Raw genomic sequence first — 25,269 nt, 5'->3', positions numbered from 1 at the left:
AAGACTCATCAGGGTGCCATGACTACTAATGGAGATACCCTGGGACCAAAGTACTGAGGCAAAAAACCAATGTTTATGCTTTGGTGTTTTATTAATAAATTACGAATACTTTTAGAACTTCCAACAAAAAGAGTTGCACTGTATACACTGTCAAATCATTAGTGCTTTGCATCATAGGAAGCTGGAAACCCATGCACAGGCCCTTATAACAAAAGGCACCAGTGGATGCCAGCTTCAGGCTGCTCTCCAGATCACGGCACAGAGCAACCTCCCTTCTCTTAGGAAACCATCCCTTAGCAGCTGCCTGGATATTACTGCCCCACCCCCTAATTGATCCTTAACTTCCTCTATTAGGGAAGCAAGACCTGCAAGCGAACCTGGGTAGCCAAGGCTGCAGACACAGTTCCCCACAAGGAGAGATATGTCTTGGCTATGCTCAGCTTCTCCACTTTGCTTATTTCTTTGTCACATTTATAGTCTAACTTTTTCTCTAAAAGAGTTCAAAGCGGCATACATGGTTTTCTTCTCCATATTTATCCTTCTGGCAACCCTGGGACTCAAGTCAGCCGGTGAGTTTCATGGATCACTAGGGACTGGAAGATTTTCTCAACACCCAGTAGAACTTCCAGCCACACGCTGCGCTGGGTCTCACCCCAAGCAGGAAGGAGACATGTTTGGATCAAGGAGTAGAAGATGTCCTGCTTGCCTTTGGAGGACGGCAAGTGGCCTGCCGCAGCAAGTCAACATCAAAGGAGAGGCAGGGGAACCTCACTGGTTATTTTTTTTTTGTAAAACCCAGGCTCTGAATACAGAGTAAGGCAGGCGGAGAAGAGATCTACTCTGTGACATAACATGTGATGCAGCATTTGCTCCCACCAGAATTTTCCACTGTTTTCCTTAACCAACTCTGCCTCTTCTTGGCCAGCTGGCCCACTTGGCTCAGGCCCCAGGGGAAGTGGAGTGTGACACTTGCGTTGCCCTACCAGCCTGCTGGGGCAACTAGAAAAACCATCTGCCTGCAAAACAGGAGTTCTGGTAGCTTCCTGAGGTACACGTTTCTGTGCTACCGCTTCTGTTTGACAGGTCTAGATTTTTCCAACAACCTCTCTGATCCTCCCCATCATCTGCTGATACCTTAAGACTCAGCACAGTTAAAGACCTTCACCTCTTATTGAGTCCTGAGGACAAAGTGTTGCCAACGGGCTAGTATGTGCCAGTCCTTTTGCTGTGGCTGGTGCACAACAACGGAGTGGGGAAATGCGCCTGTTATATAAAGGCATACACCCACACCCACGCGCACTGAGCAACGGTCAGGCAGGAGTCACATTTTTGTTGCCAAGTGAATGATCAGCTCATAGGTAACCATGACAATGGCCGCGTTGGGAATCTGGCGAATCAGATGGGGCAACAGCCCACGGTAAAGAGCCGAGGGACCCTCTTCTCTGACCACAAGTTGGAACGTTTGGAGAAAAGAGCGGTAACGGCAGCCTTCCTCTCGCAGCCTCGTCCGGATGACCTCTGCAGAGAACACACACACAAAGTAAGGCAGGTGAGCAGGCTGGACTTCCCCTCTTCTGAAACAGAACTGGGCAAGGCTGGCAGGGAGGGAGGGAGGGAGGGAGATCCTGCACTGGAAACTATGCTACACTCCCCTCCCTCTCAAATAAAACAGGAAGTGGCTAGAAATCCATTTCCATCTTTGTAAAACCCCTTTTTGTCAAGGCAGAACAAGGCATAGAACAGAACGATGCTTTGTTTTACTATGAGCTGCTGTTTCTGGAGGCTTTCAGGAGTGGAAATTCATAGTTTGGACTGGGGTTTTTTTCCCCCCTATGGGGAGGGAAAGATCCAAGAAGAACCCAGGGAAAGAACCCAGGGGAATACAAAAATACCCTGGGGTAGGGAACGGTGTGCATGATTCCCAGCCCTGTTTTAGAGGTGGGCGGGGGAATACTCAGACCCTCAATTCCAAGCCAGAGAGCTTTTGAGGTGAGTGCAAAAGTCCAAACCACTCACCATGTGGGTAGGCAAGGCAGGAGGCGCACGTTTTGGAGAGGGCAGCTGCTGCCATCAGCCCACAGAAGTCCTGGCTGCTGGGTGAAAAGGGAAGGGCTGGAGCCAGGAATTGCTGATGCTCTCGGAGCCGCTGCTTCAGTGCCTCGTAGATAACAAAATGGATTATGGTTTCGGAGACACCCGCGTAGGAGGCTGTAATCCCACGGTAAAAGCCTCGCAGGCCCTCAGTGTAATAAATGCGCATAGCACATTGAAGGCCGCTAGTGTGTTTCTCGCCCTTGGCTCTGCAAAAGAAAAGGAACTGTTAGGAATAGGCCCAACTGAGCTCCATCCAGAACCACAAAGCCGTGTGTTCCCTGTGCTAAAAGTAAGCCCAAAGGTCTGTGCCCCAAATGTGAAATTCTTAGCCAAAAAGATCTACATTTTCTCAAATCCAAAATCGACAGACAGTACATTTATGAGGATCAAGTATAAATTCACCAAATATGCAAGCTGATGAGAACACTTCATCAGACTAGATCTTAAAAAAAAGGGGGAGGGGGAAGGAAGGAAAAAGAGCACAGAAGCCTAAGCACCTGGCTAGGTATTTTAAGCCATGGAGAGCCGCAATTTAATTGTGCTGCAGAGAAGGGGAATCTCCAGACTGCCACCTTCCCTTCTTTGCAAGATACTATATGATACCTGAATGACATTTTGACTTACCAAGCTCTTCATACTGGCTTTATACAAACTTGTACATTTTGTGAATGTACAATTGATCATAATGAAGATACTGTACTGCCTTTACAGTGGTGCCTCACTAGACTATTACCTCGCAAAGCAACGAATTCACTAGACGATGACTTTTTTTGAGCGATGTTACGCTTCACAAAACAATTGTTCCTATGGGTGATTTCGCTGGACGATGTTTGGGTCCTTGCCCCACAAGATGGGGGATTTTTTTTACCCTGTTTCACAAGACAGTTTCCTCCCCCCATTGAAACACATTAATTACATAAGACCTACTTTTTTATCCCAAAAAAGGGGGGGAAGTGTATGCTGCTGGCTTTCCAGGGTCTGCCTCTTAGAAAGCGAGCAGCGTACTTTCTCCCCACTTTTTTGGGACAAGCACATGCACTAGAGGATTGTGGGAGGAACGCCTAGCCCCTGATGGGGGTCCCGCAGGGCACCCTAAAAAACACTGAGGAGCTCTCTTGGCCTCTGGCAGGCCTGGGGCTGTGCAGCCCTGAGTGGGAGGTGCAGCCAGGGAGTCACCATGCCTTCGGGTGTCGGGACAGAAGGGATAGGAGGTGCAAGGGCCATTCCAATTCATACCTTGCAGGGGAAATACCATGTTATGAAAGTGGTTTCCCAGGGTGAGGCTCATCCATTGCACCTTGGGTGTGCTGATCCCTATGATTTCCCCAAATGTGGGGAACTCAACTGCATAATTTGTTAATGGGGGGTTGCGTTTGTGATTTCCCTGGTCTTTCTAAAATCCTTTTCATCTCTTTTTTTCCTCATCAGAACCTTTTACAAAGGCAGCAAGTCCTGGTGATCTCTTGTACTGTATTGCTTTCTCCCTCTTTTTCTCCCCAGTGGTAAAGGAACAGGGCAAAAGGAGTCACCATTATCAGGAGCCAGGGGGCTGCTTCGACTCCTTTCACCCTCCTTCGTTGCTGCTCAACAAAGAGGGGGAAGGCCATCTGAGACCCATTGCATTTCCAAAGGCAGTGCAGGTGAGGGGATTGCTTTTCCCCAATATGGTATGGGGAACTGTGTTTTGCAAGATGATATTTTCTATGGACAATTTTTGCAAGACAGTGATTTTTTTTCTCCATTGGAATGCATGAAATAGATTTCAATGCATTCCTATGGGGAACTGCGTTTCACAAGATGATGTTTTCGCAAGACGGATTTTCACGGAACGAATCAAAATCGTCTTGCAAGGCACCACTGTATTACTTGTGAAAATATCTGTGAATTTTGTATTTTGTTCCTATGAATTAACACATCCATATTCCTTTCTTTGTAAAATATCAGGCGCTTCAAGCAGCTAATTATAGTTATCTCTTATTTTGCATGCTTTGCTCTTCAAGGTTTTCAAGTTTATCCTCATCCTAGTTATAAGTCAGGGAACCTTCTCAGTATGGACAAACCCACCCAGTACAGTGGTGCCTCGCTTAACGAGGGCCCCGTTTAACGATGAATCCGCATACTGATGCGGATTTTGCGATGAAAAAACCGATCGCATTGCGATGTTTAAATAGGCTAAACATCACATTGCGATGATCGTGGGGAAGCGCTTCCCCACGATCATCCCAAAGGCCCCACTGATCAGCTGTGTTGCGGGGTGGAGAGAGAGAGCCCTGAAGCACAGCTGATGGGCGGGAGTTTGCGAAGATTGCAGGAAGCCAGCTTTACAAAACCCCGCCGACCAGCTGTACTTCAGGGCGCTCTCTCTCTCTCCCCTCGCAACTCCAGCCTGGGCAGGGAGACTGAGGCACCTCACTGCCACCCTGGCCGTAGCGGCGCAGTGCCTCGGTCTCCGTGACCAGGCTGGACCTGCAAGGGGAGAGAGAGAGCGCGCGCGGCAGCGGGGGTTTACGAAGCTCGCTTCCCGGTGATCTTTGCAAACCCCCGCCCATCAGCTCTAGAGAGCCAGCCCGAAGCACAGCTGATGTGTGGGGTTTTGCAAAGATTGCAGGGAAGCCAGCTTTGCAAACCCCTGCTGGCTTCGGCACGCAGGTGCTCTTTCTCTCTCTCTCTCTCCCCTTGCAGGTCCAGCCTGGTCATGGAGACCGAGGCACCGCGCGGTGCCTCGGTCTCCCTGCCCAGGCTGGACCTGCAAGGGGTGGAGAGAGAGAGAAAGACCGCCTGCGCGCCGAAGCCGGCAGGGGAGAGAGAGAGAGAGAGCAGATGATCTTTGCAAAAGCCCTGCCCATAAGCTGTGCTTCGGGCTGGCTCTCGGAGGGGAGAGAGAGGCAGCCCGAAGCACAGCTGATGGGCGGAGTTTTGCAAAGATCGCGGAAGCCAGCTTTGCAAACCCCTGCCGGCTTTGGCGCGCGGGCGCTCTTTCTCTCTCTCTCTCCCCTCGCAACTCCAGCCTGGGCAGGGAGACTCAGTCACCCTGGCCATGGCGGCGGGGTGCCTCAGTCTCTCTGCCCAGGCTGGACCTGCAAGGGGTGGAGAGAGAGAGAGAGCGCGGCCGAAGCACAGCTGATCGGTGCTTCCAAAATGGCTGCCCATTGTGTTGCCTCCTTTAGAGGCACCGGCCGGATGGCGGATTTTCGCTCAAAGGTGAGTTTTTTCCCCATAGGAACGCATTAAACGTGTTTTAATGCATTTCTATGGGGTTTTTAGTCCCGCATAGCGACGAATCCGCATAGCGAAAAATTTTCCAGAACGGATTATCGTCGCTATGCGGGGCACCACTGTACCTGTCTGGCTTCTGCAGTTTACCAGGCATTAGCTACATGTCTAAGCATTATCAGCAACTCTTAAAAGGGAAAAACTCGGATCCTTCATCTTCTGAATATTAGCTCTGATATGAAATTCAAGCATTTGTACAGCTTGCCAATGACGTGTCTTCCCACATCTGGCCTTGTTTACCACCAGGTTACCAGACTAGGATCGAGTTTTGTCAAAAAAAGTAAGGCACAACCCATGTGCCTTAGAACGATGCTGTGGACAAGTGTATATCCTTGTTCTCCTCACCTGGATTCCAGCTGCATTCTGGTCTTTACCACCCAGATGGGACTGGTCAAGGTGGAAGACGTCACCCCTGTGGAGAGGAAAAAAAGGTCAAGATGGCAGTGGGAACTTGGTAGTTTGTGAAAGATCCTGAACCCTACATTGGTGACCAACTCTGGTGGTCAAGTAGGAGCTCAATCCAGCCATAATTCGATGCTTCCATATCCAGCTAATTTCAACAAATGACGACAATAGGTTTAACTCTTTCATGCGTTTCAGTGATGTCTCTAAGCATTTAACTCAGGCCGAAGTATTCCTATGGACTCTAGTTTGATGTCTGCTTTCCTCTCAATGAGAATCATCACTGCTGCTTGACTGCATTGCTTGATATTTTGAAGCAGACAGCAGAAAGCCTTGGGCTCTCAAATGTGACATTTTATCCATTTAAGTGCAAGGAGGAAGGCATGCATAGTCATCTGTGCTGTTAAATGAATGTAAAGAGCCCACAGAAGCCTCAACAATTTGGAAGCCTGCACCTTCCCAAACACGTAGAATCATAGAAAAGTGAAGCTGGAAAGGCCTACAAGGCCATCAAGTCCAATCCCCTGCTCAACACAGGACTACAATCAAAGCATATCTGCCAGGTGATTATCCAAGTTTTTCTTGAATGCCTCCAGTGTTGGCGCACTCACTAACTCCTGAGGTAACTGGTTCCAGTGTCATACTGCTCTAATAGTTAGGAAGTTTTTCTTGATATTCAACTGAAATCTGGCTTCCTTTAACTTGAGCCCATTGTTGCATGTCCTGCACTCTGGGATGATCAAGAACAGATCTTGTTCCTCCTCTGTATGATAGTCTTTCACATACAGTGGTGCCCCGCATAGTGACATTAATCTGTTCCAGGATTAACGTCGCTATCCGGAAACATCGCTAAACGGAACTGAAAACCCCACAGGAACGCATTAAACTCCGTTTAATGCATTCCTATGGGCGAAAACTCACCGGTAAGTGAAGATTCCCCATCCGGCCGCCATTTTCGCTGCCTCGGTAACGAGGGCAGGGTGCGAAAACGGAGCGGGCGGCCATTTTATTCTTCCGGCGGCCATTTTGGAACCGCCAATCAGCTGTTTTTAGAACATCGCAATGCAAAGATCGGTAAGCGAAATGCTTACCGATCATCACAATGCAATTTTTGACCTATCTAAACATCACAATGCGATCGCATTAGCGATCGCAAAAAACGCATCGCTATGCATGCCCAATTCTTTCAGCCTTTCCTCATAAGGCTTGGTTTTCAACTGTCACGCAACTCTCCATACAAGAACAAATGCCCCTGGAGTCACTGTTCCGTTTCTAACTCCTGTTGAGTAATTCCCCCCCCCCCCCGAAAAAATCTTCATCTTTCATTAAAGCTTAGAGCACAACACATGATTATGGTCCAAGATAGCTTAGCATACTCCTCTATCGGACAAATATTTACCTGCACAGGCTGCTGAAAGCATATGAACTTTCTTGGACTCTGGCGCAAATATGGTGTTGAATTTCTCCTTGGCTCCTGAATAAGCAGCAAAATATATAGCCCTAACAGAAAGACGGAGAATTGGATATATTTAAGTCCTTTTTCCAACAGAAGGAATGATAGAATCTCATAAAAATCTTGCTAAGATCCAAAGGGTCAATAGGCACAAAATGGCCCTTTCTCTGACTGGTTTATTTATAACATGTATGATTTTTTCCAAGGCCAGAATGCTCATTTGCATTACCAACACCTCTCCTCTGCCTTCTCCTTTGCTTTAAAGATCAACATATGTGTGCAGGAATAGCAAGAGACCTCGTATAAAAATGTCAACCAAAGGCTCAAATAGAAGACATGTTTGGCCAATTGACAAATTTGTTAAGGAAAATTCTCTTACAAGTCAGATTCCATATTTTCCATAGTGACACGTGTTTTTCCCCCCAATATGAATGTTTAATTGTTTTGCCTTTTAATTTATTTCTCTTTTAATATTTGCTCTTATTTTGCATACCATTTGTTTGGAGACTGGCAGAGGATAAATCCTGTAAACTAACACAAACCAATCATTTGGCTGCCCAAAAAGAGAAAAAAAAAAAAACACAATTCAAAAGGCCAGGGGAACCAAATGACACCATTTCCTCCTCCTCCTTGGAACCTGCATGGCTGGTTGGAGGAAGGAAAACTCTGTGAAAGTTCTTCCTGGGCTCTTGGAGATGAAGCCTCATCCTTGCATAACAAATTTACCTTGAAGGGGCAACCCCAATCAGATTAGGTCCGAGGCCACGGAAGAGGGAACGGACGCCTTCCTTCTCCAGCATGGTTCTGTGAAAAGGGAGAACGAATGAGTTGGGGTGACCGCGCTCTCCCCTTCTTCCCCCTGGGTCAAGGGGGTGCAGATGTGAAGCAAAGGATTTCTGCCACCCCAGGGCGTCTGTGCTGAGGATGCCGGCAAAGCCGAGAGCCATTTCTTTTCTCACCTTAACAGCCGAAGGACTCCTATCGAAGGCAGCTCAGGGCGGACCAATGTCCCGTTCAGCCCCTGCAGCTGGACTGCAGGCAAACAAAAGGGCTTCAGGGCCCAGGAGGAAGACTGCAGGCGGGTCTTCACCACTTCCAACGGGCAGGTCAGGATGGCCCCGGCTGTGCCGCCAAATCTGGGGAAGGGAGACAATGAAATCCAGAGTCGGCATGTGTTTAAGCAAGTGAGTTCCCGAGGGACCCCATCCCACTGTAAGGCAAACATCTGAAAAGAGGAAATCAGATGTGGAGAACAGGTATTGAAGTCAGATATGGCCTGTGACATATATGGACAAATACACACTAAACTTTCTATGTTTGGTGCATTTCCAAATGAAACAGCAAATTTTACATTACAAAGGTTTGTACATGAATAGCGTCTTTGACGCTGGACAGACCAAACCCCTGTAGTTTTGCCAGAGGATGTTAATCTGATGAATGCTAACTTCTATTAAATTACCTACAATCCTAGTCTATACTGTAATATCTGTAGTCATACTACAGATATTACAGTATAGACTAGGATTGTGCGTAACTGTAGTCCACCCAAACTAGGACAGGAGCTCCCCCTCCCACTTCTGCCTCTACCTTTCCTCCATGCTTTTTCTTTGCAGTGCCCTGCTGTAGGGACATGCGTCACATTTGAACCCTTGGATTTGCAACGGACTCAAATGCTGACGTCTTGCTTCAACGCTGTTCTAAGCAAGGCTGCTGCCCAAAGCTCTAAAGTCCAAGGGGGGGGGGGAAGAGAGGTTCAAACGTCATGACCCTTGCAAAACAAGAGTTACTCAATATTATTTAGTTCTGCTGCACAAACCAGTGCTAGCTCTGTAGTTCAGAACCTTGTCCCTGGTCTCTTTCCATCTCAGATCAATCTGAGATAGCTCATGACACTGCCATGGCTAGTTCTGAAAAACATGGCCCTGTGTACCATAGTAAGAGTCTGTGGGGTTCAGGCAGTCAGGCACACCTGTTGCTACTATGTGCAGTTCAAAGGCTGCCATCCTCCAAAATATTCTGATGAAAAAACTAGACGTTTCGAAAACTGGTTAGGTTTTATAGTCAGATTGCTTGCCTCTGGCATGGGAGCTGCTGGCATCTCCTGTACCTAACTGAACAAAAAATGCTGTATGATAACTGCCTTTAAACCCTTATCCCGTGCATGACTGTAATCCAGGCTACCTGCAGTCACAAAATGTCCACAGGCATTTAAATTAAGAGTATGATTGGCTTTTCGACGAGATCCATACTCTTATTATTGTGCTCTTTTCTAACACAGCCTTTCACCTCACCTTTCCGAGCGTATGATCGGAAACAAAAGCAAAGAGAACTGAGCCCTCCTGTTGTTCTTCTTCTTGCTTCCCCCACCCGGCCCTTGACAGACTGGACAAGCATAAGGATAGCGGCAGGGAGGGAAGCTCCCTGAGGGCCTTTTCCTGTGGTTTTGGAAAATCTGGAACCAACATTCCTAGTTGATGAGGCAGCCAGGTGAAAAACATCACCTTCCAGGTACAAAAAAAGTGAACTCTTAAATAAATAACACTGCCTGTGGCTGCCTTCCATTTCATGTGGGTGCATCGGAAGAAGGAAAGCAAACACACAGGGAAGAAGGGATCCCACGGACTGAGGAGAAAGAAAACAAGGTCCTACAAAGAAGCCATCGGTGCAAACAATAAGACTCCCTGAGATAAAGATGTTTACACACAAACAGAATATAGCAAACTATTTAAATGCAGTCAAGTTGAAAGCTCTTTCATGTCAACAAAGCCAGAGAGGAGAGGGTCCTGACTTGATCTAAGGGCTGTAAAGAAGGAAGTACTGCACTGGAGGGAAGTGTGGGCCTCCCCATGAGTCGCCAGCAACACATGCAAAGAGAAGCTTGAAGGATGTGATCCGTGCAATTCCACCTGTTGCCACATATATGCCTTCCATTATTGGCTGGGGAAAATCAACACTTGTGATGCAACGGACAATGGTATCTGCCAGTGGTGCCTCTGAGAGGGTATGCTCGGAAAATATCTGCTCCTCTCTCTTATTTTTGGCTCAGCGTAAGGCAAAACCCCTCCAGAGGGATGTGCGCTGGCTTACTGCGTCATTGATCAATCAGTGGTAAGAGCTGTCCTGACATAAGTGTGGACAGAGACTATGTAAAGTCCAAAAGGTAGGCTCCAAGGTAAATAACACAGGGAAACCAGCTTGATATATCAGCCGGCACCAACGAGTCTTGATAGGATGCTTCTGATGTAGAAATAGCAAGGACAGGGGAACAGAGGAACCAGTCTTGGCACCAGCTCGGAAATGGGGCAGAAAAGAGGTACCAAAGACCAGTGTAATTTCCAGAAGAACAGGCACATTAACTTGTTTCAGAAAAAAGACATCAGAGCCTTGTGGTCACTTAAAGCCTGGCATTAAATCTGTAAGACTGGTACCCTTTTTCTAACACATGGTTCTTCTTGTCACAAAAAAAGAAAAAAAATTAATACAAAAGTGCCTGCTGCAGAAATTTGTTAACAACTCTCAAAACATTGTTCTTTATGAAAATCTCCGTTTCACCTTCACCCCAGGATTTCTCCATGGCTTCGTGAGTGGCACATGTGCTCCTTTGAGTACCCAGGAAGCAGATTGTTTAAATCATGGGGGTGGGGGTGTCTTCCCCCTGCTAGTTTAGAGTACTTACACTAAAGGTATGGCCTAAATGTGAAAAATACTCACATAACCCTGACAATCTAGGCGGCGGATGCATTTACACATAACCAGTGCCCACTCTTAATAGGTGCATACAAGCATGCATACTCAGGGGTACCCAGAGTCTCCCAGGGCTGGAGAGCAAGATGCTCCCGCGCTGGCTTTTGCTTTCAGGTGACAGCAAGATGCAATGGGGAAAGGTTGGCTGGCACCTGCGCTCTTGGCTCTATGAAATACTGGACCACTGCCCACTTAAGTTACATAACAGGCTGCTCACTAAGAACACAGTTGCCCAAGTCCGATGGGTCTCTTGCGTCATATTTCAGCCTTTCTCCCTCCTCTTTTTAAATACAGTTTCTAAATAGGGTGAGGCCAGTACACTTACTCAAGCACGTTGATTAATATGCATCTAATATGGCTTACTTTTTCAACACAGGTTTTTTTTTTCCATATACTGAAATTCTATTGCAAGGGGCAAAGGGAAGATCCAGTGCACTGGCACCAGAGAATGAAGTGAAGTCGTTCATGTCACAATGCCACTTGGAAAATGCTTACTTTGTCCAAAGCGATTGGACTTGAACACAGACAGACAATCAAACACATCTCTAAAGAGATTTCTGGGGACATGGCGGGGTGGGTGGCTAACCAACATGAGGAGTCTTCTGCCCTCTTAAAGACTAACATACATAATTATGCCTAAGTATTTTTGGACTATACAGTGGTGCCCTGCTTGACGACGATAGTCCGTTCCAGCAAAATTGCTGTAGAGTGAAATCGTTGTCAAGCAGAAAAAAAACCATTGAAATGCATTGAAAACCAGTCAATGCGTTCCAATGGGGGAAATACCTGCTCGTGCAGCAAAAATCCTCCATGCAGCAGCCATTTTGCGGTCCCTGCCTTGCGAAGAATCCATCCTGAACACAGTGGGGAGCCATTTTGCGACCTGCCGATCAGCTGTTTTGAATCGTCGTTAAATGAAAAATCGGTTCCCGATGCAGGGAACCAATTGTTGGAAAGTGAAAAAACCCCTTTGAATCATCGTTTTGCCACCGCTATAGCAATCGCAAGAAACTCATCGTACAGCGGATTTGTCATCAAGCAGAGTAACCGTCTAGCGGGACACCACTATTCTGGAAGGAAGACGGTCCATTTCTGAATACAGTGGTGCCTCGCATAGCGAGGTTAATTGGTTCAAAAAAAAACATCGCTATGGGAAAACATCGTTAAGTGAAACGTGTTTTCCCATAGAGATGCATTGAAAACCGGATAATCCGTTCCAATAGGAACGGATTATCCGGTTTTCTCCCCCACTATCGGGCGCAGCCCTTTGGGAGAAGCCTCGGGGGAGGGGGGGAAGACGGCATCGGCTCCTGCCTTCTCCCCCACCACCTGGCTTCTCCCAAAGGGCTGCCCCGACTGTGCTTGCAGCAGCGGAAGAGGTGCCCGGTGGAGGAGAAGGCAGGAGCCGATCTGTCATTTCTCCTCCACCGGGCACCTCCTCCGCTGCTGCAAGCAACTTCGGGGCAGCCCTTTGGGAGGAGCCGGGCTGTGGAGAAGAAAGGGAGAAGCCCATCCGATCTCCCCTCCCAACCATCGGGAGCAGCGGGAGAAGCTGCCCGGTGTGGAGGGGGGGGAGATCGGATGGGCTTCTGCCTTTCTTCTCCACAGCCCGGCTTCCCCCAAAGGACTGCCCCGAAGTTGCTTGCAGCAGCGGAAGAGGTGCCCGGTGGAGGAGAAATGACAGATCAGCTCCTGCCTTCTCCTCCACCGGGCACCTCTTCCACTGCTGCAAGCACAGTCGGCCATGCCTCCCACCCTTCTCAAGCCGCAGGAGGTGGGTGGGAGGCATAGCCGGACTCCTTGGCAGGCACCGCGGCTCCGATCCGATCCGAGCCGCGGTGCCTGCCGAGGAGTCCGGCCATGCCTCCCACCCTCCTCAGGCCGCGGGGGTCCGGCCATGCCTCCCACCCTCCTCAGGCCACGGGGGGAGGGTGGTGGGATCCATCCAGATCCCCCCACCCTCTCCCCGCGGCTTGGATCCGACCCGCGGCAGGCTACCCCATGCATGGTCGGACTCCTGAGAGTCCAACCATGGCCGGGGAAGCCGGCCGCGGGGAAGGGGAATCCCAGCGGTGGCCTCGGAAGGACCCTTCGGAAGGGTCCTTCCGAGGCCACCGCAGGCATTTTCCCCCAGCTGAGCTGCGGGAGCACTCCTTCGGAGGCTCCCGCCGCTCAGCTGGGGGAAAATGGTGCCTATGGGGAAAACATTGCAAAGCGATTTTTCCCCATAGGCAACATCGTTATACGATCGCAAAAGCGATGGCAAAAATGCCATCGCTATGCGAATTCATCGTTAAACGGGGCACTCGTTGTACGAGGCACCACTGTATCATCTTCCTTCTCCTTCATAGCAGAAAATCCCAAAAGAGCTGCTTGTCCCACCCCTTCTTAAAATTCTCCAGTAATACAGAACCCATATTCACACATAATGAGTCCATCAGATCCAAGAGAAAAAAGCTAGAGACAATACTACATCTCATTAAAAGATTACCAGAGGATTATCTCATCTTTTATGTCATCACATCCACTCTTCTTCATATTAAAGCATTCCACTTTATATGAATTTTTTAACTCTGCAGCAAAAAGAGGCTTTTCATCCTGGTAAAGAAGCAGCCAGCCGTTTTACCAGTCTAAAATGCAAACAAGACCAAACAAGCTTAGCATCATGGAATGTAAATTAACTGGGAGACTCCCCCCCCCCCGAACTGCCCTGGAAACCCCATTACAGACCAATATCAATGTCAAATACAGGGATGTTCATCTCCTGTTCTAAGCAAGCATAGGAAGGCCCAGTACCAGATATTCACAGCCAATCGGCCCACAATCAAGACCTATGAGTTATGGCACCTAGAGGAAGTTTTCTACTCTCTCTGGCCATCAGCAAACACTGTCACAGACCACCATGCATGGCTTCTGCTTCATTTCTGTGAGCAGCAAAGAATCTCTTTCAGCCTGACAGATGGATACGAATTTAAAGAAGGGGGAACTGGAGGGAAGAGACATTTTAGTGCTGGGTGCAGCAAAAGGTTGGGACATAAAACATTTAGGCCATATTTTAGCCTATATCTCTCATAAAGAATGGAAAGCCACCAAATAATGGTGTCAACTGGAGAAGGGTAAGGTTACCTGGAGACTCTCAGAGGGATGGACAAAAGCCACAGGAAGGCCTGATATTTCCTACCCCTGACTGTGTCACCTTTCTTCATCTGAACACCGGAGCGCCTTGCTCAAAACCCACAACTAATTTATTCTATTAGAGGACCTACAATCCATTCTAGCATTGAGGCATAAACATTTTAATTGCTTTAAACCTTTTGTAAATAAGGAGTAACTCCTGCAAAAGAAGGGAACATCTCCTGAGCACAAGCCATTTCTTTAAGAACTCATAATGGTTCAAAAGAAGCAATGCTTCAAACACCATCACCACACAACTCCTTAGATGGTCTATATTAGAGACCATTATCTACACCTGCACAGGTGGAGATCATGAGGATCCACTCACCAATGCGCTAATGCTGCGGGGTCTGCACTGCCATCCTATCACTCTGGAGATCACGATCGCCAAGCCACTCCTGGAAGGAGGCGAGATGACAAGCCTCTCTGCCAGGTCGAAGAGTAGCTCAATGATCTCGATCTCTGGAGCAAGAGGACGGCAGTGCGGACCCCGTGGCATTTAGTGCATCACTGAGTGGCCCATCCAGCGCCATGGGGCTGGACCCTTGTTATCTCCACCTGTGCCCATCTCTAGTCCATATCTATTTGTGAAGTATTTTCAGCTTTCCTTTGTTCCTACACTGCCCTCCTCCCCATTTTGTTATTTAGGCTCTTCGTCTGGTTTGGGTTATTTATATGGATAGCCAAGTAATGTGGTATGATTTAAAACGAGGCCTTTGCCTTGAAATCTCCCCATCTCATTGATGGAAAGTTATAGAATGTCCAAACAACATATTCTTCTATTTTTTAACCTTCACATATTTTTCCAGTAGTTCTTCTTTGCTCTCCACAAAAAAAACCTGTTAAGAATGGAATGATAGAAAAGCTGCACAATACCTTTTGATCAGCTGCAACATCATCCAGAAGCACCCACAGCCAAAGATACTCAGCAGCCAAAATCCTATTGTTCAGTGTAGTAAATTGCACTAGAGTAGTCCCAGTGGGAATTTAGAAGCTCAACTCCTCCACAGGTTCCACTGATTGAAATGAGCCTAATTTAATTGTGTTTACCTTAACACACTAAATTGCAGTTAGAGTAGGCCCATATGAATCAGTGGAACCTACAAGGAGTTGATTCAGCTGAATCCCAGTCGATTCAGTGAGCCTCCTTTAGTGCAATTTACGTACTAGAGAACAGGATTTTGACCAGTGAGTCAGTGGCAGAGATGAGATCAATAGGTAGATGTCAAGAAACATTAGCCTAACAAGGACAGGAATATACTGCTCACCCAATCCATCCTCCCTTCCAGCACACTCCTTGCCTCAAGGGCAACACCTTCAAAACAGCTTCAGATGGAGGTGTGCAGATGCCTGTCTCAGAACTACTGTACAACTAAAACTGGGAATTCTAGACATCGTAGTCCGAAAACACAAACCTGAACACTTCTGACTTCTGACATACTCACGGCACAGAAGGAAAGAGGATGATCCTAGTTTAATCTATGCATGAAACAAAGGGTGAAGGGATAAGGTTTCCTACATTTGAAAACAGAGTTGCAGGCATCACATGAGAGTTTTTCATCTAGAGCCTGGATTTCATGCATATCAAATGGTGCACCATATCAGCTTTATTTAAGATAAAGACAGAACGTTCGCCCCAGAGAGCAGAGTTTTCACCTAGTTTTCTTCCTGCTATTCCTGCTTCCTACGCGCAGGGATACTTTTTTTAAATTAAATGGAAGGACACCCCATCTTGTGAGCCCATCGTCTTTGTCTGCAGCATAGCTTTCCAGAAACAGGATTACTCCTTTGCCTATTCTTTCCGAGAGGCAAGGCCTATTCAGTTGTTCTTAAACACGTGCTCTTCCCATACAAAGACACAAGTGGATGGCACCAGGGCCCACCACGTCAATATAACAGGGGAATACTCAGGGGGAGTGGCTGCTGTATATAAGTAGGCCTCTCACATGTGAATCAAAGCACACAAGAACCTGTTACTGGCCCACATGAAATGTCCCCACGCTACCCACCCCACTCAACAGCCGCTTGCTTTTATACGTTGAAAAGGATGATGGAGGGGCCAGAGCTGGTGGGCTTCCTTCACAGCATGTAGAAGACACACTGTTTAAGAATAACAGAATAAGAGCTTCAGGTCTCAGACATATTTCCAATGCTGGAAAGGATTCCTAATTCTATTCTGCACTTCTAAGATGATGACTGATCTCAGGATACATTTGTTTCTTAGCATGCAATTGGACACACCAAATGTACAGTTGGAAAAAGAAGTCTATGTTGTTGGAAACTGACAGGTAAACCCTGACACCTCAGTATTAGAACCACTTTGTGTTCAATTGCATGCTAAGAAACCTCCCATTACAATCTTTCGTGTGTGTGTGTGTGTGTGTGTGTGTGTGTGTGTGTGTGTGTGTGTGTGTGTGTGTGTGTGTGTGTGTGTGTGTGTGTGTGTGTTTGTGTGTGTTTGTGTGTGTGTTTAAAGAAAATACAGGGTATAAACTGCCTTGGCAACTCTGCTAAATAAACATTTTCTTAATATAAGCATGTACATCATTTAAATAAATGCATAAAATAAAACCAACAAAACAGAGAAATAATTTTCGCAAAGAGTAGCAAATAATTACAATAATGCATCAAGGAAATTGTTTCCATTGGATACAGCAATCCCTATAACATTAAGAAAAAACTACTTATTTATCTTTCTACTATTGCTAGGTGGTTTGCTGAAAAAAGTCATATTAACATTACAAAGTCTCTCCTTACTAGATTGCTGCTTTGGCTGTCCAGTTCTTGCAAAAATTTTGACAGAAATTGATGGGAAACCAGATCATGCTTGCTTGCTTATTTATTTATTTTATTTGATTTGTATACAGCCCATCTGGCAACCCAGACCAGTCTGGGCAGTTCACATGGCACAATAAAAAAGACAGCTTCCAACGATACTCCTTTTAACTCATGAATGAAGGCCAACCCTTTCGGGAGTCCAGTGCAGCTTACTTCATAATGCACAGTACTTGAGGGTAATTAAATTTTGGGCAGGCAATTAAGAGCCATTAACCTTACAAAAGACCTGCTCCTTATTGGCTGATATGGACTGATTCAGTGATCTGTGTTTTTAGACTCTCCTGGGAGGAGGGATGACTACAGGGAGTGCCATGAAAAGCACTTACATTTACAAATCTATGTCAAGTCTAGTGTCAACAGCATTGCAAAAACGTGCAGTTAAGGAAGAATGTGAAATAGCAGAAGAATGGTTGGGTAGAAAGTTGTTGAGGAGGTGGAAAGAGGCAAAGAGCGATGTTCACCACAAGCTGCCCAACTGGTTGAGCAGGCCATGGCACAGAAGAGCATGTACATCCACTTAATTCAGGTGCTTCAACTGTCCTTACCTTCTGGGGATGCTCCCTACATCTGGTACCTCTTCTGGCAAAAGTATTTTCCCTACTTTGCTTTAAAGCAGGGGTGTCCAACGTTTCACCTTCCCTGGGTCACATTAAAAGCAAAGCGTGCTGCTTATATACCGCCCCATAGTGCTTCAAGCACTCTCTGGGCGGTTTACAAGTTAATTATGCAGGCTACACATTGCCCCCCCAGCGAGCTGGGTACTCATTTTACCGACCTCGGAAGGATAGAAGGCTGAGTCAACCTTGAGCCGGCTACCTGGGATTTGAACCCCAGGTCGTGAGCACAGTTTTGGCTGCAGTACAGCGGTTTAACCACTGTGCCACATTAGAAGATGAAAATTTGGTTTGGGCCGCATGGGGGGACAGCCCTAGATGTCCTCCACAGCCCCGCTCCAAGCGCGCTTACTGGCAGCTGCGATCTCAGACAGCAGAGGCTGCCAGCTTCAACTCCGGCAGCTTTATGGGGCCGGGAGGGGGTCCACCTATAGACGGGGATGGCACAATGCAGTCATGCAGCCCCCCTGTCTCCTCCCCTCCCACTCCTTCCTTCCCTCTCTCCCCCTCTACTGTTGTGACATGCCCCGGCCACATTCCAGCCGCAAGGACCAGCAGTGTACAGTAACTTGAAACTTTGGAATTTCTTTAAAAATAAAAAATTGCACTGGGCCGCATTACGAGCTGACCAGGGCCGCATGCGGCCCTCGGGCTGCAGGTTGGACAAGCCTGCTTTAAAGGATAATTTTGGTTAAACTTTCAAAAGCATTCAGTAGCTGTGCAAGGAGTCTGGAGATCCTTTTCCTGGGACATCAGGTCCTCCCCAGCATGTCTAGAGATAAGAAGCCAATGCCTGAATGTGACTAGTGTTGCCTCGCAAGATGAGCACCCCTTTTAATGACGAAATTGCATTACAACGAACTTTTTGCGATTGCAAAAGTGATTGCTTTACGATGGTTTCAATGAGGGAATTTTGCTTTGCAATGATCGGTTCCCTGCTTCGGGAACCGATTCTTGCAAAACGATGATTTTCGGCCAGCTGATCGGCGGTTTCAAAATGGCCGCCGGGTAAAAAAAAATGGCTCCCCGCTCTTTTCTGGGACTGATTCCTCGCTGCACGGGCAGCGAAAATGGCCGCGCTATGGAGGATCTTCGCTGGACGGTGAGTTTCAAGCCCATAGGAATGCATTAATCGGGTTTTAATGCGTTTCTATGGGCTTTTTTATTTCGCATTACGACGTTTTCGTTCTACAGCTATTTCGCTGGAACGAATTAACGTCATAATGCAAGGCACCACTGTAGTTGGGACACAGAGCAAGGCGTCGAGCTGGCTCAAGACTGCCATGTTGCCTGGTACTTCTGAACCCTTTGGTACCTCACGGAAGGAGCAGAAGAGAAGCCTCATCTCAGAATAGTAAAAGCAGGCACCCTTCTCCTTAGTCCTCAAGCAGATCACAGGTGAACCCCCTTTCCCTGTGCAAACATCTAGATGGGTCAAAGAAGTGGACTGCAATCTACAAAAAGTTTATGGCAAGTAAAAGCTATTAGTCTTTCAGGTGTCACAAGGGTTCCCTTTGTTTTTGCTGCAAAAGCTTAACAAGGCTAAGCCTTTGGAAATCTCCTCAGGAAAACACACACACACACTGAAAAGATGGAACTTCTGCAGTTCCCGTTCATTTTCAAGGTGCTTATAAGGAGGAGCATATTATTGCGTTGTGCCATGCAGGCGCACAGCTCACACAGCCTTTTTCCCAAAGCAAGAATGAAGCGCTTTGCACAGACAAGAGGGCATCACTGAAATAAAGACATTGTTTTATGAGAAGCTGTATCCCAGGAAAGGAAAGCAGGACACACTCTGTCACAACACACAAACACCCTCATGCCCACTTGTGAGGAAAAAGCAAGGAGTAATGTATGTCTGGGGGGGGGAAGGTAGCTGCATACAAGTGAGAACCAAAACACACACAAAGGCAAATCATAGGCCAGCAACAGTACTCTGTTAATCTGTTTGTGAGGGGCCAACAGGAATATGGCATGGGGTGCGACTGCTTAACTCTTTTCCCATTTTTTGTTTTGGATTTTTTTTCTCCCTAAGGTGCTTCCTCTAGGTTTCAAATGTATCTGGTACAACATATTCTGCATGCAATGACATCATGAAAAGATCTTGTGCTGCACAAACATAGATAAAGTATTGGCTGTGAGGGTGGCTCATCTCAAGGACAAATTAAAGGCGCAATCCTATACTCCACAGTCCCTTCATGATCAGGACAGCCCCCACCTTTGAAATTTTGCAGTGAGGCTCTCCAGAGCGCTCCCCCCCAAGCCACCCCTGCTATGCCCCTTACCCAAGTATGTGTGCCCCAGCAAAAAAACCTCAACACATTAATTTTTAGCAACCGTGTTTAGGATTTTATCCTATACAACCAGGTGGTTTTAGTCAAGTGACACTGGCAAACAGTTTCGGAAGACTGCTGCAAGGATTACTGGGGTGACATATGTGAAATGCTTGAAACTGGCTACAATAAATGCAACGTCTAGAGACTGACAGACGGTCTGAGGATTAAAATTAATTATTTGTCAAAGTATTTCGCTGCAGAGCAACCGATGCTGAACTGACGTCCAAGAACTTTTTTTAAAAATCCAACATTTTTACAAGCAACTTTAGAACCAGCGACCCACCAGCCCCGCAAGGTGAAATCCCACAATCATCCGAGCTCTTAGCTTGCAGCGCCTTGACTTGGCTGCCCGTTGCTCGCTCGCTCTCTCTCTCAGAAAGGCGCCATTCCCCGGGCGTGCAAGTTGCAGCCTGCAACTTTTTTTACCGACTGCAGTCATGCACCCTCGTACAATCAGGCCCGGCCAGACGCCCGCCCGTCGCCGCCCTCTGCCTCGCAGCGAGTCCCGCTGGACAGATGCGGGGCTTCTCTCCTCTCCCAAGGGTCCGGGCCGCGGGTTCTGCCGGTCATTCCCCGCCTCCGAGCCCCGGCCCAAGACTCACCCGCCGGCCACGAGGTGAAGCGCCGTGCTCCGACGAGGCATCCTGCAAGCAGGCCTGGCCCCCGACGCGTAAAACTGGTCCCTCCCGGCGGGTTGCAAGACGGGGCTTCCTCCGGATCGAGCTAAGGCCCCACCTGCCTTCTGGGGCGCTTGCAGTTCCGGCGCTTTTGGGGTCCGGTGCTTGAGGTGACGCCCCTCTCCTTGAGCGCGGCCCCCAAGGACTTCCTCGTGGGTTGGCCACGCTGCCGGGCGGGCCTATCGGGGGTGAGCCACAGACCGCCTCCTCCTCCGGCTGGTGGCAACGGAAGAGCTCCTCCTCTGGCCGCCATGTAGAATTGCAGGCCTCGAAGCGGGAGGCCCTGTTTACGGCTGCATTCACACTCCCTCATGGCTCGCGCCTTTTTACTCCTTGAGCAGTATCTCGTTTTGGTCCCGTGATCTATACCCCGCGATTTGCGTTCTCACTTTTTTTTAAAGTGTCACAATATTTTTTTAAAAAAAGTATGTGGTACCAGTATGTGAGGAAGAGATACTGCTACCTCTGTAGCAGAACACATCCCTTCCTGTTTTTTTAAAAAATCCCTCCCCCCCTTTTTTTTTTAAAAATCTGTTACATCCATGTGTGGAAGGGCTGTGGACAACGACAAAAATTTACCAGCACATTAATGCTGCGCACCCTGGAAAATTATAAACAAATGAAAGACAGGCAGCCGAAAGACATCAGTGGCGGGAACAACGCACAGCGGCTTGCTCGGAAATGTCTCAGGATAACTGTTCACATGTTGACACTAAAATTTTTTTTGCGTGATAAAAAAAATGAAACAAAAAGTAGTAGCTTCCCGGCGGGTGGGATTTGGTGCGGAGATAGCACAGAGGCAGAGCAAAAGAATTGGTAATGGTTGTGTGTCTAACCCCAACCCATCAGCAGTAACTGGGCAACATTTTGCATGTGACTTTGCTGGAACTGAAAAGTCACCATATGCTCTAATACCTTGTTTCAGAGTCAAGCAGTTCGGTTATTCATGCAAACTGGTCGGCTCCAGATTTCAGCTCTGTACAGCGAAGATGCATCAGAAACAGAGCCAGGAGCGACTGCTTAAACGCCTCCCTCCCACATATTTAGGAAAGCTGAAAGCTGCTTTTGACAAATAAGGATATATTTTTAAAAATACACCAGGAGGAGCCTCACAGGGTGAGGAAAGTGGCTAACGAGCAGGATGCAAAAAATTGAGAACAGATCACGAGGTCTCCAATGGAGGGGCATGGATAGTGGTGCAAATACGTATTCAAACAACTCCCACTGCACTTCCTGACAGATCTCTACAACCAAAATCCCTATTGATATGATACCTTTCATGTGCTGTGAGTCAAAAGGAGATTAACAATGTGGAAGCTTTTGAGAACTCTGGATCTCTCCTATGCCTAAGGAGATCTCCTTAGGCAAAATGGTAGGAAGGAGGGTGAAACAAGACAATATCAGAACTAGGGAGGAAGAATATGCAGAGATATTCACATAAGGCAGTACAGTACGTAGTGTAGCACAGAAGTGGGGAACTTGTTTCCAGGCTACATCTCTTTACAGTCCAGACCACTATGGGGAATAGTGACATCACATCTATCACTGTCAAACTGACAAATTGCTGCCTTGATTGTATATTATTGTGTATTCCCCAAGACTTGACAACTGACATGCAATAGTATTTTGCATTTTATCGCCATTCCTTGCAAGAATTACATCCTGCTGTCTTAGAAGTTATCGATTCTCTGCTGAGATCAGAACTCTCTTGATCAGGACTCTTGCTTGGGTGAGGAGAAAACTGCATTTATCAGCACTGCCTTTGCACCGGGATAATATGTGTCACCCAAGGCTTCCTGGATCTGAAAAGTCACTATATGCTCTAATACCTTGCCCAAGAACCAATAAAAATTAAAATAAGAAAGGATTCAGACTCCCCTAGGAGTAACAAATCTCTTCAGTGAGCTTTTGTAGGTCACAGACATATTTGTTAGACAACTAGGAAAGGCAAAGACAGGAGGGCCTGGCGTGCTGTTGTCCATGGGGTAACGAAGAGCCAGACACGACTTAACGACTAAACAATAAAGGAAAGGAAAGGATCAAGCGAACATGTATGGGAAGACAGGGGGATAAGTCCAATTTATGCTATAGATCTCAAAGCAAGCACCTCTCTGAACTGAGCAGAATGCTTATTTTCCCCCAGTGTGTAATGTGTGTAATCTTGGTGAAGAGAGCAAAAACAGTGATAAATCCATGCAGTTGCCTACCTCTGCCAGATGGTGGCATTAAAATTCAGCTTAGATTTAGTCCACCAAGGGCTGGTGAAATCCACTGCCTGGGTATTACATTCTGGGTTTTACAGCAACCCATATTTGTCAGAAAAACTTTATACTGTAGAAGAGTATTAGTGGAAGAGGAGGAGGCATGGGTTGTGAAATCTGCAGACTGCATCATGAAAGAGAAGGCAAAATCCGGACTAGAGATGTCAGCATTGGAAGCACACCCAGTTGCAGTAGGGCTCTCTCCCCACCTGCTATCGCTTGTGCCTTGGATCTTTGTTGGGAAAGGGAAAGGAAAGTGGCACCACACATCGCTGGGTGGCCGTGCCAATGCTAGTGGACCAAGATGGATTTGCCTGCCAAGCAAATTTCTGTGGGAAAAAAATTAGAAAAGGAAACATGAGCTGAATTTTGCTGAGTACCTGCCTCTTTGGTGGAGCCAGTAAGGAATGTAGCTCACAGCGCTTGTGCTTTCAGGGGAACCGGACAGTGGCTGTTGGACAGTTTCCTCTGTGACCCATGTCAAAAAATGAGTCATATTTAATTAATTAAAAGCAATTATTTAAAAAAATTAAAACTTTGTATTTAGTATGTGTTCTTTATATGTGGCTATCCTTGGAGTAAAGAGTCCTTGCTTTGTATATTATGTAAGCAAATACTGTACGTAAATTATTTGATTGTTTGAGAAATTAAAACAACTCTTTCATTATTTAGTAACAAGAATTAAGATGCTAACTGACCATTTTGGCAACACCCTTTCTCACTTTGGCCATGTTCCTCTTGGGAGTGCAACCCCTGAACTGCTGAAAAATGGCCCTACCAGAGTAGCTAATTCACGCAATACTGTATAATAATTATGCAGGAGCAAGTCCCATTATGCTCAGTTGATCTTTCTCCCAGGTGAGTGTACTTAGAATTGTAGCCTTAAAAACAAGAGACACTGGATTTTGGGGACAGAAAATTACTGGTTTTGTTATGAGGACATAATTGTTTTTCCACTCATTTTGTTGAAGTCGGTAGCCTCACTTAACCAGTGAACCTGGCTATATTCCCTGGCTATATTCCTCTGTAAATGGGAATGTAATTCTTTCACATCCTTTGTTACCCTGCATTGTAAAAAAAAATGTCTGCATTAGATTCCAAATCAACGTATGGGATATTATTAGCTGTGTCACCCACAAAGAGATAAAAATCCTGGTGACAGGAGCTATGGATGCCTTAAGAGCTGAGACTGGCCGCTGAGAAGTCCGGAAGCCAGCTCTTTCTTCTGTGTGGCTTGTAGTATGTATAAATGGGGTGAAGAGGCCTCATCTTGCTGATAATGCACATCAACACGAAAGCTACAGGACTGTTTATACTTATTGGAGTCAAGCAGTGGGGCCAAGATTTGCAGGGCCAAAGCCCAAGAATTTTCTGAGTAGCAAGGGCTATATAACATCACCTGTCACCCTCGGTAGGCTTCTTGGCTTAAGTGCAATGCCACAGGAACTAGGAGAGAAAAGGATTTTCCAAGGAACAGTATACTGTCACAAGCTATCCCTCTTGTAAGCAGAAATAGATGTTTTGATCCTCAACAAGCAATTAAGGGCTTTTCACTTTACAAAAGCGGTGCCTCCTATTTGTTGATAAAGTCAGGCCCAGCTGGCTGACTTTTGGACTGTCCTTTAGGGAAGTAGCCCCATGGGTTGTCACAATGCATCCCTACACTCACCAATTCACCAGTACATCACCACCATCTCACTAGTGCTGGGCGTTACTGAGCATGCTCAGTAAGACATGCTCACCTTTGAAGAAAAGGGCTCAGCACCAGGCTGCTTGGCACCCTGCGAGATCCAGCTGGCCATGCTATACACACGATGGCTCTGAATCCTTCCGTGTGATGTACGAAATGGGTGCCAACAAGCATGTAACAGGCTCCTCTTTATTTTCCTCTGTAAAAGGCTGCTGTGTTCGCGTATGTAAGTTTATTATTTGGAGGCTAAACTGAGTTCGGTGGCACTTTGAAGGAAGCGTGCTTAAAACTAGTCCGTGTTACGTCCGCCTCCCCAGTTGTTTGGGACTACAGCTCTCATTATCCCCTGTCAGCATGACCCATGGCTGTGCAAGCTGAGAATGACAGGATGGGAATCCAGCACAAAGAAAGGTTGCTTGAGCCATAAGCCATGCGCTAGTTCGCTGCGCAGGCAAACCTGTTCGCTGCCTGGGCAGCTGCCTTTCTGAGGTCTGCAAAGGAAGGCTCGGCTGCCTGCCAGCATGTTTCCTCGCACGGAGGTCTCCCTGAGTCCAACGGGACGTGCTCCCCCAAGCAACCCCGAATCATAAGCGCAGTGGTTAGCAGCGAGTGGGATTCGTTTGGGGTCGTCAGTGCGCCGAGTTTCTCGCCAGACCTTGCGGCCATTTCGGGACGCCTGGCCCTTTAACGGCTGGCCCCGCCCCCCCCGCCTT

The 25,269-nt window shown here is 47.2% G+C and overlaps 1 protein-coding gene and 1 non-coding gene across 2 annotated transcripts; one reads left to right on the top strand and one right to left on the bottom strand.

Moving 5' to 3' along the window:
• Positions 1-72: 72 nt before the first annotated feature.
• Positions 73-20,784, bottom strand: LOC110084635 (solute carrier family 25 member 36-A). Its single transcript, XM_020804143.3, has 7 exons — positions 20,531-20,784; positions 8,182-8,358; positions 7,949-8,026; positions 7,169-7,269; positions 5,713-5,779; positions 2,017-2,300; positions 73-1,518 (listed from the first exon to the last, which is right to left on the bottom strand). Exons 1-7 carry the CDS (start codon positions 20,569-20,571, stop codon positions 1,322-1,324), a joined length of 945 nt encoding a protein of 314 aa, XP_020659802.2. The 5' UTR covers positions 20,572-20,784; the 3' UTR covers positions 73-1,321.
• On the top strand, positions 3,323-3,481 carry LOC144587645 (U1 spliceosomal RNA). Its single transcript, XR_013542817.1, has one exon. It is a non-coding gene; the product is annotated as a U1 spliceosomal RNA (small nuclear RNA).
• Positions 20,785-25,269: the final 4,485 nt, after the last annotated feature.

This window comes from Pogona vitticeps, chromosome 2 (genome assembly GCF_051106095.1).
Source record: "Pogona vitticeps strain Pit_001003342236 chromosome 2, PviZW2.1, whole genome shotgun sequence".
Taxonomy (NCBI): Eukaryota; Metazoa; Chordata; class Lepidosauria; order Squamata; family Agamidae; genus Pogona; species Pogona vitticeps.
Note: the sequence above shows the minus strand (reverse complement) of the source record. Positions and strands in the feature narration are given on the sequence as shown.

Coding starts and splice junctions, on each gene's coding strand:
- LOC110084635 (XM_020804143.3), bottom strand. CDS start 20,571: ATGCCTCGTCGGAGCACGGCGCTTCACCTCGTGGCCGGCGG. Junction 8,359..20,530: donor CTTCACCTCGTGGCCGGCGG/GTGAGTCTTGGG, acceptor TCCCTTCCCCAG/ATTTGGCGGCACAGCCGGGG. Junction 8,027..8,181: donor GGAGTCCTTCGGCTGTTAAG/GTGAGAAAAGAA, acceptor CCCTTTTCACAG/AACCATGCTGGAGAAGGAAG.